Genomic DNA, 21743 nt, shown 5'->3' with positions numbered 1-21743 from the left:
GACTTTGGCTTCCCTATGAGTTAGGACACAGTAATAAATAGTTCTCCTCAGATATTAGATTCAAAAACATATTCAGGGTCCCAACATGTCTACTGGTCCATAAAATCTATATCACTCTTTGCCATATGTACTAGGAAGAAAACTCATCAGTTATTATTTTTAATTAGGATTAATAAATGTGGTCATTACTTAGCAGAACTCTCATATAACACATCACTGCCCTAGAGCAGTTTATGTTCTAAGATATTAATATTCAATAAGTATAAGTAGTTTACAGATCAGGGTTGATTTTATTTTATTTTTTAAAAAAGAGGGTTATTTTTTTTAATAAAAATGTTCTTTACCACAGCTACCCTCAATCAAGCAGGCAATGCTTACTATATGAAGGAATAATACATAGCATGTTTTTCTTTAGGCCAAACTGATTCTAGCACCTAGCATATACATGAATTCATTGTCTACAACCTCAGCAAGTATTCATTTCACATTTACTAACACTGACCTTTTACTATGTGTCAGGCATGTATTAAGTGATAAGAATACAAGATGAACAGGACATGGTCCCAGGTTTTGAGAAGTGCGTACTCTAATGGGAAAATAGAAATGAAGAAAACTACCAATTTGTAGTAAGTGTTATAACAGTTTGACATTAGAAGCTCACTCATAGACAAACTCCACCAGAGGGAGGCCAGAGAAACTTTCATAGATGATGGGACATTTAAGCTGGATATCAAAGGGGGGCGCGGAAGGGTTTGTGTCTCTCAAAGGAGGACAAAAAAAAAAAAATTGAGGAGCTAGACCTCTGAGTTCCATGGTCTCAGGGCACTCACATCCCCTTTTGAGATCCCTATAACCTATAATCTAATCAGGAAGGTATAACAGGGGGACATGTTTCATAGAGTTTGTATCTTGACTGTGCTACAGGGAGATGGTGGAATCTTAAGGAGGCGGGGTTTAATGGGAGGAAGTTAGGTCATTGGAGGTGTCCCCTTCCATTGGATATTGGAACCCCAGCACTTTCCTTCCTCCTTTTTATCTCCTGGCCACAAAAATGAGAAGGTTTGCTCTGCCACATATCCTGACATGATGTACCGCCTCACCATGGGCCCAAAATAGCAGCACCAGCCCATCACAGACTAAAATCTCCAAATTGTGAGCTGAAATACACCTTTACCTTTATAAGTTCATGATCTCGGGTATATCATTATACTGACAGAAAGTTGACTCATACAACAGTCAAAATCTAGACGTTGCCCAAATAGCCAGAGAGACTGGGTAGACAGGAAAATACTGGGTGGCCAGGAGCTTCTCAAGAAACTTGAGCTCTTCAACTGCTGTGGCCTTTTCTAGATGATATAACCACAAGCTCCAAATGAATCACTCCATTGAGTTTTAGCCTGGTTCTTGCTCTAAGAACTGTTTTAAAGACTATGTACTTTATTGTTAATATATTTTCCATCATAATTGTACCACAACTGATGAGGCATTCAGGTTTTTCCACTGGAGTCAATGGTCTCTTCTGTGGTAAAGGTGTGAAGGGATATATGGTGACCAGCCATCTCAGTTTGCCCAAGACTGTCTCCATTTGAGAACTGAAAGATATGGCTCTGAGGAAACCTCTGAGTCCAGATCAAACTAGGCCAGCTGCTCACCCTAAAATTTCCTGCTCCCAATGCATGGAGCAGAATAGGTGCTTGGCATTGCTTTTCTCAGAGAAATTTGTTCTTTTTAAAACCTATGATTACAAAATAGAGAGAAACAATTTCCATACAGTTTTTAACCAATAGCAGGTCATTTAGCAGAAATACCACCCTAGAATCTGCTTTCCAGTCAAAGAACTTTCCCTTTACCAAGAACTAACCATTTTCCTGCCTCTTGTAAATACATCTTTGTGGTTTTTTTATACAAATTTGCCAATGGCATTCAACTGTAAAGCTTCATTTTACCTTTTAATTTAAACTTAATTTACTAAAATTCTCTGTGTTTTGCTTTGTTGTTCACATTATGTTTATAAAACTGATTCATGTGGGTACATATAGATGCAAGTGGTCTATGTTTTTGCTATATAATCTTACTATATAGCAAAATTGTAAATTATAAAATTATAATTTACTATAATTTTGTGTACTATGCTATCAATGATATTTGAATTATTTCAAATATTAAAATATTATTAAATATTAAATATTATTACAGACAATGCTGCTATAAATATTCCTGTCCCTCTTGGTGCACATGGGCAAGAGGTTCTCTAGGGCTCTGCCAGGGAAAGCAAGGTCTTTGGATTAGCCCGATCCTCAATATTAGAGAGTGTGATAAAAATACACTCCGTCCCAACCAAGACCAATGCTGAACCAGAGTCTGCATTTTAACAAGATTTGTTTGCACATTTAAGTCTTTGTTAATGATATCCATAGTGAGTATTAGTAGCCCCGCTCTGGAGAATAAGCTAAGAAGTGCAATCACAGAAATTTAACTCTACTTGACACCAACATGAGTTACCAGCCATCCACATGTGGCCAGCACTTTGCTGTCATTTGTGTTAAAAACTTTTTACTATTATTTTCATGCTCTACTACTTTGACAGTTATGAAGTTTTAAAAGTGACATTACAAATATTTTAAAATGCATATGTAAAAACTTTATACCTTCATGAATAAAACAAATGCCCTAGAAAACATTAATTTATATGCTAATTTATATAAAATAGATCATAATCACTATTTAATATTTTAATTCTATACTCTAGACTGACTAGACATTATAATTGATATATCATCAGTTTATTTTCCTGTTTAGAGCTTTGAAAATCTATATCTTCCCTTCTATTTCAGTTCTCCCTGCTAAGATCACTTGATCACTTTCCTTGTCCTGTACTACATCTTTAGTGTATTTCCTAAGAGTCTGTCGGTTATGAACACCCTCAATTTTTATTTATCCAATTATGCCTTGAACTTCCTGAAGGACGTCCACCATGCCTACAGACTTTCAGATTGACAGTTATGTTCATTAAGCACAGGGAGGGTCCTATTCCACTCTCTCCAGGCTTCCATAATCACTGTTGGAAATCGGCTATCTTAACAGCCCTGACTCTGGAAATAATTTTCCTCTGTATTATCACTGGTTATTAAAAGTGGTTCTTATCTTCAGTGTGATTTCAAGTTGTTTATTTCTTTTTATTAATTTAATTTAGGATTTTGGGGGCTTCTTGAATCTCAGGATCAAGTTCTTTCATCAGTTCCCATTTACTCTCAGCCATTCTCTCTTTAGATACTGCCTCTGCCACATCCATAGCCAGGTGGCTCTTGGCTCTGACCACACATGTAGAGTCTTCTCAGTGTTTTCACAGTCTCCTCTTTCGTATTTCCCTATCATCATTCTGTATTGCATTCTGATCACTTCCTCCCTCCAACCTTTCTACCCATTCACTAGTTCTCTTTCCTGGCCTTCTAACAGGCTCCTCACTATGTCCTTTGACAATGTAGTTCTAATTTTTAATTTCTACAAGTTCTGCTGGTTCAGTTTCAACTTATATGTCACTTTTTATAATTTCCTATTCTCTGCAGGTATTTGCACATACTCATTCATTTCTTGGACCACACAAAGTGGAACTGCATTAATATCTGAAACTGACCATTACAATATCTGAATCTGACTGAAGTATTAGTCTTGCCTATTTTTGCAGTTTGTTTTGTACCTTTTGTAATTTTTCCTTATGTACTTACCTACTATTGACTCACTTGTCACCACCCTTAAAAAATAATTTGTGGAAGTTCTTGTTACTCAGTAAAATTCATATTTCTTTCAACAAGCAACCTGGGGTACTACCAGTTAGATGTCATCTTATACTAATAATTTGAAGTTCTCCTACCAAGCTAGGCTGGTTATTCATATTTAAGCTACAAACCCATGAAAGGCACTGCATGTGGTCACAATACACAATTTCTTAGGGTACTTTTTTTGTCATATGCCTCTTCTGTTCAGCAACAAAGCATCCTTTAAATATATAAATAAGCAGTTCCTGTCATCTGATAGAGCAGGGTGGATCCCATCCAGTTTTCTCTTATCCTAACATAATGTGGGGAGGGTGTTCATGATGTGGACAGCCCCAAGCCTGCTCTCCTTGCCTACATGCTTGTCTTTTCTAATTGTGTTTATCAACACAATAATGCCTTTGAAATTCCATAAACAGGTTTGGCTCTGCAAAATTCGGCTTCCCACTCCGAATATGATGCTCAGTCAAAAATCAACCTGTGAGACTTTCTACTGTCTTTTTAAAACCTTCAATGATTTTTAAAGATGATATTTTAAAAAACATTTCTCCAATATTTTTATCATTTCAAAAGGAATGATTATCAAAAAAAACATTCTCCCTCATTAAATGAAATAAATACCCCATTAGAACTGTCAAATTATTAAAACTAAAGCTTAATATATTTCATTCACTCACAATAAAACAAAGCACTATTCCAGTGTCTCCCTTTTCTGGACTCAATCATAACAATTTTTATAGACTTTTATAAGTATTTATCTGTTTATGAAATAGATAGCTCAAAATGTTGGACCATATTTAAGTCTCCTGATATAACAACTGGCAAGTCTCCAAACATTTTTTACTCAAGCAAGATATAAATTTAAACATAGTATTAAAACAAAGAAATTGACATATCTCAATGGTTTGAAAATGTTTGTTTAAAAAGCATAATGTTTATGTTTTTTAAGCGTTGTTTTACAAACCTGCTTAAAAATAAATTTTTAAAGATATCTGCTAAAAAATAGACAGTAAATTAAAATAATCAGCTAACCTAAAAGATATTGCTAATGATCAGCTAACTACCAAAAGACAGTAGGCCCTATGTTTTAGATTGAATTGTGCTCCCCAAAAAGACATGTTGAAGTTCTAATCTCCAATATCTGAGAATGTGGCCTTATTTGGAAATAAGGTTATTGTAGGTATAATTAGTTAAATTAAGATAAGGTCATACTAGACAAGGGTGCCCTAATCCAATATGACTCATATCCTTATTTACAAGAGAAGAGACACAGACCAAAAAGACTTAAACTAGAATTATGTTGCCACAAGCCAAGTAACAACTGGGTCTGCCAGAAGCTGGAAAAAAAAAAAAAACAAGGAAAGACCCTTCTTACATAGAGGATATCAACTTGGTTTGTCTCACCTCTAGAACTGTAAGATAATGAATTTATCAAGTTTGGGTAATTTGTTATAGCAGCCCTAAGAAACTAATACATCCTACTAAAGTGGTCATTTTAATTTTACATATTAAAAGTAACTTTTGAGGAGGTTACAGAATATCATCTAAAAATAAAATAAAAATACAAATTGATAATATGTTTTATGTTGAATATTCTTGTATGAACTCTAATTCTTTCAGGGAGGCTGCCTTCCATGTCATTTGCTTCAGTTACTCAAAACTGTGAAGGAAAAATACAGGTTTTGTCCCTCTTCTTGAAAATAATCCAAATTCAATAATAAAAATCATTAGTGAAAAGTTCTTTTTGATTGGTGCATATTAATTATACAGCAAGCTAGGTTTCATTGTGGTATATTTGTGCATAATATATTCAATTTCACTTCCCAATACCTCCACTTCCCTACCCTCCTTCCTTCCCCCGGCCTTCTTCCTCTACCTTACTGGTCTCCCTTGCAATTTCATGGAGTCCCTTTTGTTTTTACCTTGTATCTTCCACACATGAGAGAAAATACAATACTTTTTTCTCTTATTTCACTCAAAATTAGGGTCTACATTTCCATCCACTTTCCTGCAAATTACATGATTTCATTCTTGTTTATAACTGAATAAAATCTATTGTGTATGTGTGTGTGTGTGTCTGTCTGTCTGTATGTGTGTGTGTATGCTATAATTTTTTAATACATCACCTAATGGTGGATACCTATGCGGGTTCCATACCTTGGTTACTGTAAACAGCATTGTAATAAACATGATTATGCATACATTTCTAAAATATGCTAACTTTAACTATTTTGGGTAAATACTCAAGAGTGCAATGGCTCGATCAAATGGTACTTCTATTTTCACCTTTTTGAAGAACCTCCATAGGGATTTCCACAGTAGCTAAAGTAATTTATTTTCCCACCAACAGTGTATGAGAGAGTTCCTTTTTCCCTCTGATAAAGAGGGAAAGATAAGATAATTCTTCAGCATTTATTATTATCCATATTCTTAATGCTTGCCATTCTCACTGGAGTGAGATGAAATCTCAGTGTAGTTTTGATTTGTCTTTCCCTGATGGTTAAATATGTTGAATATTCTTTCCATGTAATTGTTAGCCATTTGTACTATTTCTTTTAAGAGTTATCTGTTCAGTTTATATGTCCCAAAATGCAAATTTCTCAATGAAATGACAAGATATCCATTGCTCTGAGGCACATTATCTGATTAAAAATCTTAATATAAATGAAAGATAAATTATGAGCAGAAGATAAGGAAGTTAAAAATGCCCACAAAGCAGAGAACAGGTCTCTAAAATAAGTAGCCACATCCTGAGGAGCAAGTCCATTTGGGAAAATAGGAATAAATCCATAAGCACCCTGGATGACGTCATTTTCACAAGCACTCAAGACATTGGGATGGTGGAGTTGATGAAGACTCTCACAGATTATTTGCACTTTCAGGGCTCAACATCTAGTTGAAGCACAGGTGAAGAGAGACTTCAACAACAAGAACTGTCTATCAGTATGGAAATAAAATGGCCATAAGCAATAAAGTTCAAAGAACACATGCACACACACAAACCTGTGCCATTAAGAATGTTCCCCATTTTCCCGGAACACTATCCCAGCTATTCTCATATAGAAGCATCCTACAAACAGCTTGTCTAGAAATAACTCATCACATTCAAAGTGAGTAATAAAAAATGAACTGGCCTAAAATATATGTGAAAACTGTTGCAGAAATAAATAAAATAGAAAGGGAACAAAACAGTTCCGATGGATGAATATCATGAGGAAAATGGAAAATGTTACTTAAAAAAGGATGAAAAAATGTTGCCACCAGCAATATGAACATTTTGACTAAAGATTACGACTGAGAAGTGTTTTGGGAATGTGGTACAGTGATGCACGCCTATAATGCCAAATATTCAGGAGGCTGAGGCAGGAGGATCATAAGTTCAAGGCCAGTCTGAGCAACTCAGCAAGAACATGTGAAAGAAAGAAAGAAGAAAGAAAAAGTCTGGGGGTATAGGTAGAGGTAGAGCAATCTGGTTTTAACCCCCAGTGCTTTGGGGGAGGGAAAGTAACTTGCCACTATTAAATATATATAATTTTTAATATAATTAGAGGAGGAAAGATACAGTAAGACATTAGAAATAATTGAAATAATCAGTTGGGCTGACAGAGTCCAACAAAGAATTTAAAGGGAAAAAATAAAATCATTTGCAGAAATGAAGATTGAAGATTAGAAATTGAAAATAGGATAGACATGAACAACATGAGAAACAATAAAGAAAGAGTTCAAAAGGATTCCAAGAAAAATAATAGATATAATAAACAGGGAAAAGAAAATAAAAGAACAAAATATTATTAAGTTCATAGTTGAAGAAACAGTAAGTGAAATAAAGTAAGGTTAGAATCTTCAAATTGAAGGATATACCTTCTCTTAGAAGAAAAAAAAATCACCACATATTGATGTATTATTACTAGAATTCAAAAATAACAGATATTTTGAATGGGCACGCAAGAAGGACAATCTGCCTGTAAATGGCAAAGCCCTTGGCTAGAAGGCAGTAGAGCAAAGTCTAAAAACTTCTCAAGAAAATGAGTGTGATATAAGATTTTTTTCTAGCACAGGTCTCACAACTCGTACACAACAACTAACAATTCTGAAAGAGGAAAAGAAGTTGATAAGGGGTGCAAGTAGCTGATTTTCATAGGCAAGAGGTAAAGCTATTATTTGGAAATAATAAGTCACATGACTCAAAATACATATAGTTCAAGAATGAAGGTATACACAAACAGAAATAGCATAACTATTAGTGGAGTGGTAGATGGTGGGAAGAACAGAGACAGACAAAGTCTATTATTGTTCATGTCAAAATTAAGTATAATGAAAAAGAACCCAAGTCTTCTACTCACGGAATTTTAACTGCTAAGGGAACAACAGCTAGACCACTGGACAAAAGATTTATTATCTGGACTGGGGCTATAACTCAGTGGTGGAGCGCTTGCCATGCAAGTGTGAGGTACTTGGTTCAATCCTCAGCACCACATAAAAATAAATAAAGATATAGTGTCCATCTATAACTAAAAATATTTTTTAAAGATTTATTAAAAACACATGGTGATTATGAGTGTTGTACTCTTTGAAAACCAGAGGACAGGTTAATGAAATGGCACAAGGGCACAGAAATAGATCTATGCTTTTACGAAAACTGAAAGAGGTGGCCCTTCAGATAAGGAGGACTTTCAGCAAATATTCTGTGATAATTATTGAGCAGTAGGTAGAGAGGATGGGGAGAGAATGGAACTGGACACTTCTCTTACACTTTGCACAAAAATATACTCCAAGGATCTTAAAAGCCTGATTTTATAAACATAAAAAATAATAATTTAGATCATAATAGACATTATTTAATTGACCTGGAAGTAAGAAAAAAATTTCATGTTTCACCAACAAGGCACAAGAAGAAATAGCTATAAAGGCAACATTTATAAATTCAATTCTTATCGATCAGAAGACACCATAAAAGAGTACATAAGAAGAGCAATAAAGAGCTGGAGAATTTTTCTTTCAACAGACAAAGACGCAGTTCAGAATATTTTATGAAGAAGCTTTACAATTCAATAAGAAAAAAGGAAAAACCCAGGAGAAAAATGGAAAAAGGCAATTGAGCAAGGTTTCAAAAAAGGAAATCTAAAAGGCTGAAAAGCATATGAAAGAAGTACCCAACCTCAAGGAAATAAAATTAAAATGAAGTTCTAAAAAAACAACTTATTGCAACTAATTGGCACAAGTGTAGGGGCTTTACAATTCCAAGAACTAATGGAGATGTGAAAGACTGGGAAAGTACATTTTTTTGCAAATGAGGATATGAGTAAGTACCAACCTTGGCGTAAAGTTGGCACTTCTGAGACTTTAAAAATAAATATCACCCAGAATCAGAAAATCCTCCTCTTGATATACCTTAGAGAAAGAAGCTCTTAGACATGCACACCACAAGACAGGTAGTGTTCATAACAATCCTCCAGTGGAAACAATTCAAATGGCCCATCAACAGCATACTAAACGCTTCATGGTGTACTTTTGAACAGGCACGCCACACAGCAGTGAAAATAAACCAGCTACCACATTCATACCCATGACAAAGTTCATCAGCGATGCTGAGCAAAACAGGCATGGCACACAAAATACATGAGGCATGAGGTATTTACACACTTTTTTTTTTTAGATAGGCAAAAATGACCAGCCTGGGCAACTTAGCAAAATCCTGTTTCAAAATAAGAAATACAAATGGTTGGGGATGTACCCAGGTGGTAGAGCACCCCCAGGTTCAATCCCCAGTACTACACACATACATACACACAAAAAATAATACCATCACTCTGGGTGATAAAACTAGACAGAAAACACAGACATTAGTATCTAGCAGTAGTCCACCACTACTAAAGCTGGTAGTCAACTGTGAAACATGAACAAGCATTTTATTTGGGAAGAGGTAAGGTTAAGGAGTAGGTGGGATCCTTAGTGGGTAACAGTATTCGATTTTATGACCCGTGCAGTTCTTACACAGGGATTGCTTTATTCTCACATCAGTCCAGAACTTGCTACCTAATTGATAGCACACAGTACAAATAAAACTGGGAATTCATTGTTAAAAAAAAAAAAAAAAGTGGTTTTCATTCATTCAGCAGTCTCTCTCCACCGGTCGGGACATTATTTCTAGGCTATAATGCTGTGCTCCCTTCACATTGGGGATATCTGCCAGGTGAATGCAGACCCCCACACCCACCCAGACCTCCTTGCTCCTACACCCAAGCCCACATTCAGGATAAAGCAACTGGAGTCTCTGAGCTGGACCCCAGAAGCAGGTGGCCAAGAGACTGTCCCTGGGTGGAAGGAGGCAGAACCAACTGGGATTCAAGGCTTCGGTGCATGCTCTACTATTCCATCAGACCCACTTACAAAACACAGAAGTAAAGTCAAAGTTATTGAAAGTCAAGAAGGCCAGCACCGAGGGTGAAACCCCTTCTGAGGGTAAGGCCCTGAGTGACTGACTGAAGGGTGGCATGCTTATGAAGCCAGCCTCCAGCTCACACATGTATCACATTTCCTGCACCCTTCTGCATGCTCATTATATTCTGCATGTGTATATAAGTGCAGGCCAGAAAAGAACAGATCATGCCCCTATTTCTTCTGAATTCCCTGAGCCATGGGTCAGCCTGAGCAGAAGCGAAGCGGAGAAGGTCTGAAGTGATGCTGACATTAAAGTTTTAAATTGGATATCAGACTGACACTTCTTTACCAAAATGTTCATATATCTAAATGTGGACCTGTGCATTTATAGAAGCTGTTTTATAAATTAAGTATTTATAATTAAGCTCATGGGCAATTAATTCCACAGCATGCTAAGCAATTTAACATAATTGTCCTTGGCTATAGTCTCGATGCCAAGAACCTCCTACTCTCTGATTCTAGTTTCTTTCCATTCAGTTGTAACTGGAGGGAAAAAAAGAGTCCTAAGTTTGGTGGGGTAATTAATAAAATCTAATATAAATGGGGACAAATAGATTAAATCATCTGACTTATGACTTCAGATTAAATAAAGAAAAGGTATGAAAAGAAAACTAAGGTGTTTCACCTGTACTGTGCTCATTTATTTCTTACACAATAATTCTAAAAGGCAGATGCAAATATCTTCACTGCTATAATGAGCCCAGGTTAGGGAGAATCAAGTTCCCTAACCAAGTCATCAGCTAGTAAAAGGATCTGTAGTTCCATCTTAAGAGTGCCTGCCTTTCACGTGTGAAGCACTGGGTTTAATCCTCAGAACCACATAAAAATAAATAAATAAAATAAAGGTACTGTGTCCTTCTACAACCCCAAAATTTAAAAAAAAAAAATATGAATGAACATTTACTATGTTCCATGCATTATAACAGCAATACAAACACAGAAATAAATGTCCAAGGTCCTTGGAATCACAGTCAAAAATTATGCTGTCAATATTAAATCATAAGCCCTGTATGCCTATGAGCACTTGAAATGTGCCTAGCATAAGAGATGTTAGGGCTGGGGATATAGCTCTGTTGGTAGAGTGCTTGCCTCACATGCACAAGGCCCTGGGTTCAATCCCCACCATCATACATACAAAGAAAGACATGCTAAATGTTATATGACAGATTTCAATTACTTGGTAAGAAGGAAGTATACAAATAGGTTATTAATAATTTTTTATATTGATCACATATAGAAATGATACATTTTGTATGTATTAGGTTAAATAAAGTGTATGTTTAAATTTTACTTCAAGTGTTTCTCTACTTTTTTATGTGGCTACTAGAAAAATTTAAGTTATAAGAGTATTGCATTTTATTTCTATGGAACATCACTGGTCTAAATGTCCTCACAATCTTGTTTAGGATATATAAATGAATTAATCTTACTGTAAATGTTCTGTCTCAAGATTACTTCAGAAAAGAAACATCTGTAATCCACTTACTGATACCATTACTTATTGACTATGTATTCAATCGCTCTTGAAATTTCAAAAATTAGCTAGACTCTGGTGGTTTTCCTTTTGCTGACAAGTATACAGTAAGAAAAGAGCTACCTCGATCAAGACAGGTGTGTTATTGTAATGGTCGGAAAACAGTTTTCCTTTTATCTCACAAGTCTCTCTTAGAGATTTGCTGAACACTTAATTTCACAGCATTCATTTCTCCCAGCATGAAAATTTTTGATTGTTTAGAATTTGGCACATTAAAAATATCTTTCACATTTTCCTTAAAAAGATGAGGCAAGATGTGTTTTCAAATAATAAAACTCTTATGTTTTTATGAACTATCCATTAATATGAACAGTGGGATATCATCTGAGAAGGTATCTTTCCTATTATATTGTTATACAAACTGAAAAAGCAATAGAAGTTAATTTATAATTCAAGATAAAAGCTAATGCTCCAAAGTTGTCCAACATGAAATAACCATATTGGTAAAATTCGTAGGACTGATTAAAAATATAATTATAAAAATACGTTAAGTAACAAGAAACACCATAGTTACATACAGCACATGGAGAAAAATGGCCAAAACAGTATATATTTTTATACTACCCATTAGCTCATAACATTGCCCATACCACAAAATACTTTATGAGCCTCTTGTCCACTGAATCACTTTCTGTTGCCTTGAAATGTTCCACTTTTATCATTACCAAAGAACATAACTCATAAATGCATCCAAGACAATATGAACATATATATATATATATATATATATATATATATATATGTGTGTGTGTGTGTGTGTGTGTGCATGTGTGTGTGTGTGTGCATGTGTGTGTGTGTGCATGCATGCACATGTGTAGTAATAACAAAAAAAATGGATTAAAGAAAGAAATGGGAATTAGAGTGTGATACTTGGGCTGGGAGTGTAACTCACTGGTAGAGTGCTTGACCAGCATGTATGAGGCCCTGGATTCCACCCTTACCATGGTTAAAAAAAAAAAACAAAAAAAAAAAAACTAATCTTTGTTATAAGACTTGAACTGGCCACACATAAACTTACTGACATTTAGGTTCCCTCATCTGTAAAATGAGAAAAATTTACATTGGCCATTTAAAGACCCTGTGAGAATTAAAGGAGAGCACATATAAAAGGAACTTGTTACCAGTGAGGTGTGACACAAATTGGTGTGACACAAATTATGCCATTTTTTATTTTATTAAAAAAAATGATTCCATTATTTTATTAGAAAGCTTTAGCTTTAATTTTTGAATAGCCACTGCAGCAAAAACTAATAAGATAACTTAAATATATTAAATGTCAGCTTTTGAAACATTTTTGAATCATGTTGCTATAAAACAATAATTAAAATTGTGTCAGTAAGTGAAAATATTTATGAGAAGGCATTTGATGATCACAGTAAAATTTGGGGAACCGGGTGCCGTAGACTTCAAAGGACAAGCTGTCGTAGACTGAATGTACGTAGACAGGCACTCTCCGTGCCACCTGTTGTGATAAAGTGGATTCCGGCACAAAACTAAATCTATTTTCTTATTTTAAACAATTAAATTCTATTTCCAAAATGGGCGAGTAGTCCCTCCATCCCTTGCTTCCTTGAGCTGCCTTCACACAGTGTCAGAGGGAAGGAATGAAGTATGGCTTTTCTTCCTCGGAAACCCAGCCACCCTGGTGGGGCAGGCACATGGGGAAGCTGGGGCGGGGGGGTTGCTGCACTGGGACACAAGGGGAGCATTCTCTTATAAGCACTGGGAGAAAATAAGCGGACATTTTTGTTCAAATAATGAAATCATTACAATAGACAACTAGAAAAAATGTTCACATAGCCGCAGGTTTTAAAAAGACACAAAGGAGACGAAAATCATAAGGGAATTAACCAAGTTATTAATCATGGCTGCAAAGAAGTGGTGGCATTAATGGAAAAGAATGCTCTTTAATATGGTTGCATATGCTTTTTATAATGAAAAACTAAAACCTGGAAATTTGCAATTGATCTTACTATGATATGAATCCAATAATGATGATTTTATTTTAGACTATCTTCTTAGGGAACAAAAGCCATTTATAAAGTACTTTTTGAGATTCCATATGTCTAGCACTCTATGGGATATTTTTAAAGGGAACTTTTGTCCTAACAAGAGTCTCATCCATTTTATAGAAAGAAGGTTCCACCACACTCATTAGGCAACATTACTATACATATTCATATTTAGAAAATGTCATTATTAGGAGTAAGTGTTGAAATGACATCAAATAGCAAATATTGGTACCTAAAAAGAAAGTATTCCCTCAGAGGTAAACAACATGAAGAACAGGAAATAATAACAAAAATTCATGAAGTAGAAAGTAATGTAATATAGAGAAGACTGGCAAAAGTAAAAGGTGGTTTAAAAAAGGAAACAATAAATTTAACAGACCCATACAAAAATGACCACGGAGAAAGACAACAGAGGGAGGGAAGGAAGAAAAGACGGAGAGAGAACCAAATAATTGATATTGAGAATTAAAACAGAGACATCAATGCAAATGTTATTACCATCAAATTTGTGGCAATACTTTTGACAATTGAGACATATCTCTATAAATACAACTTACTAAAACTGACAGATGAAAACAGTCTCATCATTTCTAACTTCATTAAAGACATTTAATCTGTGCTTTTATGATTCCATATAAAGAAATCTCCTGACCAAGTAACTTCATTGGTAATTTTCCCCCAACATTAAGAAAAGAAACTATACAATCTTACACAAATTTATCCAAGCAAGAGAAAGTGGGGAAATACTTTCCAACGCACTGTAAAATGCCATCATCTCAATATCAAGTCCTGACAGAAATATTATAAATAAGCAAAATTACACACCAATTTCTCTAATACAAATAAAAAATACATATAAGCAAATTAAATTTGCTATGAATTGGATGTGAAGTATCTCCCAAGAGCTCACATGTGAGATAATTCAAGAATTCAGAGGAGAAATGATTGGGTTCTGAGCGTCTTGAGCCAATCAGTGAATTAATCCCCTTATATGAATTAACAGAGTGATAACTGAAGTGGTAGGGTGTGGCTAGAGGAGGTTCTCTAGTCCATAACTATTCAGAATAGATGGAGTATGATAGAAGGCCAATCGCTGGAGGACCAGAGCCCCAGGAACTGTGAGTTAAGAGTTTATTTATCTGAATACCAAAATCACCAAGAATCACAAGTGTTAGAGAGAATGACAGGGACCCAAGGGCTAAACTTAAGATATGAGAGAAAAGATAAAACATCAATGATTACTGAGAGAGAGGGGCGATGGAGGATATAGTCAGATACCAAGAGATCGAAGCTCAGAGTTTCAGGGAAGAAGAAAGGAAAATGGTCTGGAATCAGCAATGAGAAGTGAGGAGAACCCCTCCCCATCTCTAATCCAAGAAGTGTGAGGTACAGGAGAGGAAACCAGCACCACTTCCAAGGGCAGGAGAGACAGAAACATTATCAGAATCCAGTTAGGCCAAGAAAGTGCAGGGAGTGCTTCAAGGAGGTCAAGGACAGGGGATTTGCTGGCTACTGGCTATGAGCTCAGGGAGCACAGGAGACAGCTTCCAGGAATGGGAAAGGTGGGGGAGAGGTCTGGGAAGAAAACATACAGAATTAGATAGGGAGGGGGTTCAGCCATCACAGGTGAATCAAATCCACAGTGTCTTGTAGAAAGTGGTGTAGACAGAGTTACAGGAAGCACTTAATGAGATTCACCTTGAGGGCCTCAAGGATGTGAACGTGGCAAGCAGGGAAAAGTGAAGCAGCGTCTCTTCTCTCCCGCAGATGACCCTGTAGAGATGTTCCAAGGGCTAAGAAGCAGCCCCAGAGAAGGAGGAAATCTTCTGACCTATCCCTTTCCTTAATGGCAGCTTCATTCTTTCCTTGAGGGTTACAAGTGGTAAAACTAAAGCCCAGAGAGGCGAAGGGTTCCACATAGGCCAGTGAGGGAAGGGATGTAGATAGGGTGGGCCTCTGACTCACCTCTCTCTCTCCATGGACTCAGTTTTTAAAAGTCTGTTAAAGTGTTTTTCTATACAACCATTTTTACCATGAGTCTTGTTTTCTTAGAAGAAGTTGTGAAATTACCAGGGAAAGAAGCGCCGAAGGAATCAGTTTAAAAGTAACCCACCAAATGTCTGGAAATAGGAGGGCAAAGAGGCAAGTTCAAGGTCTTAAGCAGATGGCAACAAAACAAACCCCAGGTGGGGCTACGGTTACTATTTACGTACTTCCTGAGTAAGTCAGGCAATGAAGTCAGGAGATGGGACTTCTGATTCTGATAATCTATCATCTAAGATAGGGTCAAAGCTAGATGATGGAACACCAGGTTTTTGAGTGTATTGTGCTTTACAATTCATTCATACCTAGGGAAATGATGGCGAATAGAGAGCTCAATGGTATGAAGCACCAGGATGTCTGTCAGGAACTTGACAAGCTAAACCTTGTGTGTTTGGTATTGTTATTATCCCCCCTCCATCCAATGAAGAAACGGAGTCACAGAGTCATGAATGAGATTTCCAATTAGAACCTGGTGGAATCATGATTCTCCCCTCAGTGATTACAACCTTGCTCTAAGCACTACCTACTCTACCACGCACGGGAGGCTTCAAGCTGTGATTCATACTTTCATGAAATAGATAGAAAGCAGAATTTGTCTTAATTCCTACGTTCTATTTTCCTTTCCTTTTTCCTTGAAGAAAAACATTTATTCTAAAAAAGAATTGGGCAATTTTAATCTGTGACATGTTCATTAAAGCTGTAACTTAGTAATTGTTATGAAAATGTGGAGAAAAATATTTTGTTGTACAGATTTGTTAGGCTATATCCTCAAGATGAACTAAAAAATTAAAAAGCATCTATAAAAAGTATTCATTATTTTTCATCCAAGATCCAAAGTAAGTAATGTACCTAAAGTTACTTTAGAGTAAAATTAACATTTTTCATATTTTAATTTTACAAAATAATAGCCTTCAGGTATTTCAGTTCTTTTTATTTTTTTTAAAGTTTTTTGTTGTTATTGCAATTACAAAAGGATGCTTTGGCTAAAAACAAAATAAAACAAAAATTTCACATACAACAAAGCATGTTTAAATATCAATTCTTATTTTTTATTAAAGATACATTTCATTTTAAATGAAAAAGGAACAGCAACCCTATAGCACTGGGAAATGATGATTTTTCTTTGGCATTTTTTTTTTACACTTTCAGCATATTCAACCTTCTCCCTCCGCATGTACTTACATGAATATTGAGTGAGTTATAAATAATATCATAAAACAAAATAATCTGTTCAACAATTTGATTTTAATGTATATAAACTGCATGGCATTTTATCTGGTTTGGTGATATTTGCAGTCTACACATAGTATTAAAAAACTATTAAAATAGTGTTCAAATATGTTTCAAAGTGTGCTCCATTTGGGTGTTTTCTTTTAATTTCTTTTCACTCACTCATTCATTCATTCATTTAAATGCCTACTGGGTGCCAGACATTATGATAAGTATGGGAGTTTTTTGACTTTCATGAAGCTATGATTCCTGTGGTAAATATCAGATATTTCAGCAGAACATTTTTGAAGTGGTAGAATCTTTAGCAACCTCAAAAGTTACTATACAAATGGACTGAAATTCTGCTCCTTCCGCTCACAATTTCACAATGATTTGGAGCTACTAACTGAATTCTCTCAACAAACAGTTTAGAAAGGTCTTCTGTCTTTTGTTTAGCATTAAATAAACAATGGCCACGCCCCAATATAAGTGAACTCCATGTATATGTAAAAAGAATACTCGAATAAATTTCAGTATTCAAACTAAAGCCATAAGAATGGCCAACCCTTTTGACCAACTCAGAAGCTCTTCTGCAAGAAAGACATGTGTGATATCTTTGAGGAGAATGAAGATGAAGGTAAAGGTTTTCACCAACCCTCACAGGATCCTGAATAAACTCTAAATATCACAGAATTAGTGGGACTTCAATTGATGCTATTTATGAGCTGTAGACCTCAGCTTTCAGAGTTAACAGATTTTAAAATTATTACCTATTAACACTGTCAGTCCTGTTAGAACCCACAGGTCTGTAAATATGGGCCAGCATTTACTTCTACATGTGGATATTCAATTCTAGACTCAATTGAGATCCACACATTATTCTATTAATCTGGAACCTCAAGTGATCTAATCAAGTCTTTAAAATGTTTAAGCTATAACAATAACATGTTTAAAGCAGACCCAAGGCAGATAGTCAGGATTTTGACATTATATGCATTAATGTTTGTAGTTTTGGTGAATACTGGTTGGATAATGAAATGGGTTTCAAAAAAAAAATTAAATTTGGAAACAAGCCTTGATACTTGAATTCCTTCCATCACAATCCAAACAAAGGATGGTAAAACTGAAATGAGATAAACAACATTTTATTCAACAGTGGCTTGAGAGCCCAAGGAGGAGTTAATTCTGAAAATTTAAAAATTTCTTCCAAAATCAATCAAAGTCCTGCTCTACAAGAAGATTTTTTTTTCTTAATGACAGCCTGAGGCTCAAGAACATGAGTAACAAGTTTTAAAAAAAGGGAAAAACTACAAAATAGTTTCTTTGAATCAATAGCCCCCTAGGTTTTCCAGTAGTTCCCCAAGTTCTAGAGAGTTTCTCAATCACGCTCAAGGGAATTTAAAGAATCATGTGTATTTTTCTTTTGAAGAATATTATGTATTTTTAAAAACAAGAATACATCAACTATAGAGAAGCTTCTTAAATTATTAAGAATTTACCTTTATAATTTCCTAAAACCTTCAATATTCATGCATATTTTTAAAAATTCAGCCTCTCAAATTCAAATAAAGGAGTGAAAATTAGTTACTCACCATTGTTTCCAAATCTCTTTCTCTTTTTACACAATACTTGAAATGAATTATGAAGGAAATAACTCTCTTCGATACAATTTTTTTAAATTTTAAATGAGTACAAAATTATAAAAAATCATTGTGCTTATACTAACATTTATGTTGTGAAACTCACCAGGTTCTTTCTCAAGTCCTGTGGAAGAGGAGATCTTGGGTGGTATTGACAAACCAGGAAGAATGGGAAAGGCTTCTAAAAAATCCACCGTTCTGTTTCCAAAACATAAAGTTAGATCTGTATGACAACCTTCAAGGCTAATGTTACAGGATTAAGTGCTAGTCTCAGCGTCTCCAGTCCACAAGACAAACCTGTAGCACCCTCAGTGACATGCAGAGTCAATACTCATTACTGAAGAACGATAAAATAATAACAAACTTTTCTGAGCAAGGATAACAAATAGGAATATCTGCTCTCTGAACTGGCCCTGTCTAACAAAAATCAGGAAGACGAATAAGCATCATGTCTATTTCTTTGTTGTTTTACAAGAAATTTTAACACTTTCCTAACATGACTTGGGGAGCTTCAACCAAGTCATCTGAATCAAGAGTTCAGTACCACATAGAATTTTATCAAATGTAAATAGCAAACTGAAAGAAAATAAAAATCACTCCTAATCCCATCAGCATGACATGTTATATTACAAACCCTTTTAATGCTTCCTTTGAGTCAGATACTATTCTAAGTATTTTACACGTCTTCCCTGAATTAAACCTACCAACAATGTGTAGTTCCTATTTTAATACCCATTTCATACATGAATAAATTGAAACATTTAGTTGTCAAATAATATATAGTTCAGATTGCCCATCCAGAAATTGGTAAAGCTAGGATTTGAAGTCAGGCATTGGGGCCTCAGAAGTTATATTACTATTTTATACGATCTCCATGTGTCAAGTATAATATATTTCAAACCCTCTCTATGTTCATGGGTACCTAAATGCACATGAACTTTCCAATTTGTTTGCACTTGGTATTATGTCATTAATAAAAATACAAAGATGCACATTTTAGCCCATTGTATTTTGGTATTCCATTGTATGGGTTTAGTATACTGACAGCTTATTTACCAGTCTTCTTTGGCTGATTATATAAGTTGCTTGTACACTTTTGTTATTTGCAATTAAGGATGAAAATCTTTGAGCATTCATATTTGTGCACCTGTTCAATTCTTTTCTTACTAAAAATGTATAAAACTGGAATTGTGGTTCAAACATTCTGTAAATTTTACATAAGTTTTTGCTATTTTAAAACATTTTGCTGACCAAAATACTAGGGTGTATAAGGGCAGAGCCTGTGACTGTCCTGTTCAGAGTAACATACTTGATAGAAAGTAGTCACTCAGCAAATGACAAATAAATGACCAATTCATAGAATCCATTAGTTTATCTGTTACTTTTGTGGCATGCCCACAGATTTGGCCAAAATATGTCAACAAAATATGGAACACTTGAATATATAGGCAGTTTTGCAAAATTTCATATGAAATTCTAGAATTGACTTATATGCTAGCAAGAATGGGGTAAAATATATTAATCAGACACAGCTTGCTTTACTTTCCAATATGTGGTCCATGACTTAGTATTAATCTCTAAACTAGAACTAACAGCATTTTCTCTGTGATTCCCTACTAATGAAATATTCTACTAGAAGTAGACAACTCATTTACTTAAGCAAAATATTTGACAAACATTAAGGTGAAATGACAAAGTGTTTCAACACAAATAAGAAATGCCATCAGGGATTCTACTGCTATTATATAATATCCTCATTCTGTTTTTAAATTGATCATAATTAACCTCCACACAGACTGTCATGTGCCCTTCGAAAATTCTCACTGAACATAGAAGTAGGGGAAGAAATCCAGATTCACTCACCTGAATTACAGTGTGCCTATACAGAAATGCAGTTGTCCTACTTTTAAAGGCTCCATATATCATCAACTAAATAATATATTCCATACCATCTCTATGTTTATAGGTACATAAATGCATATGAACTTTCTAATTTGTTTGCACTTAGTATTGTATCATGATAAAAATACTATATCATCAACTAAAATATTATATCATCAACTAAAAAATCAGCACTGGTAAATAATTGAATAAGTAAATTTTTGTTGCTAGAAAATTAACATTTAGAATGCACCTACCTTTAACATTATTGTCATCAAGAGTATTTTAATATATGACAATGAATCTTTGAATTTAGAATTCAAAAGTAGATTGAAGAATTTCAATCTACTTAAACTCAAATTTGAAAATGCAGAAATACCCCCATTTGTTTTTTTCTCTGCCAGTTAAGAAACAGAGAAATTTGAGGGAAAAGTAAGAAATCATACTTTTATAAGACTCATATTTTTCACACTTTATTTAAGAAAATTTATTTTATGTGGCTAGAGTGTTTTATAGTCTACCTAAAAATGTTATGTGTCACCTTAACAATTAGTACTTTCTAAGGCATCTTCAGGGGAACTGTAAATAGTTTATATACAACTAATCTCACAGGGGTCTATGTGACTTGAACAGAAACCTTGCCAGATCTCTCAAAGAGCTGGGCAATTCATGATAATTATTCCTAGAACGTAATTGTTAACAATCCCCTATCTGATTTCCTGACTGATTCTATTTTCCCTCTGTTGCTTGTATTCTCAGTGCTGCTTTCTGATATGCATTACATGGAGAACTAGATTTCAATAAATATATTTGGTTCAATGACTTTTTGTCTATTTAAGCATAGATTTTCAAAAAACCCAAGTCACCATGTCCCAAAACACTTATTTGTCCTTTCCTCCACATTCCCATCACACTTCTAACATTAATGAAATGAAGCTAACTGCTAAGGTAGAAAACAAGTTACCACCATAAACTAGCTATAAATAAAGACAAGGCGGCCCAGGTGGATTGAAGTTCGGGCTTTATGTGCCCAGGGCTGTCATTGAAGTACATGCACTTGCTCTTAATTTCAAAGGGGGTTGATATTCCTCATTAAACAGGACATGTTTTCATTAAAAATGGTAAGTTAGGGTGTCGTGAGATCTTTATCTTCCACGAGTTGCAGAAGAAACAATTCTCTGAGAAATATTCAACCCTCTTGAGAAAGACA

General features: G+C 35.0%; 1 protein-coding gene across 1 annotated transcript in view; it reads right to left on the bottom strand.

Moving 5' to 3' along the window:
* Positions 1-21743, bottom strand: part of Iqcm (IQ motif containing M) — a 305901-nt gene that overhangs the window by 223354 nt on the left and 60804 nt on the right. Inside the window, 1 exon segment of the mRNA XM_078020750.1 lies at positions 18759-18850. Within this exon segment, the coding sequence (XP_077876876.1) occupies positions 18759-18850 (92 nt within the window).

The sequence above is a fragment of the Ictidomys tridecemlineatus genome, chromosome 9 (genome assembly GCF_052094955.1).
Source record: "Ictidomys tridecemlineatus isolate mIctTri1 chromosome 9, mIctTri1.hap1, whole genome shotgun sequence".
Classification (NCBI taxonomy): Eukaryota; Metazoa; Chordata; class Mammalia; order Rodentia; family Sciuridae; genus Ictidomys; species Ictidomys tridecemlineatus.
This window is presented reverse-complemented; position numbering and strand designations above follow the sequence as displayed.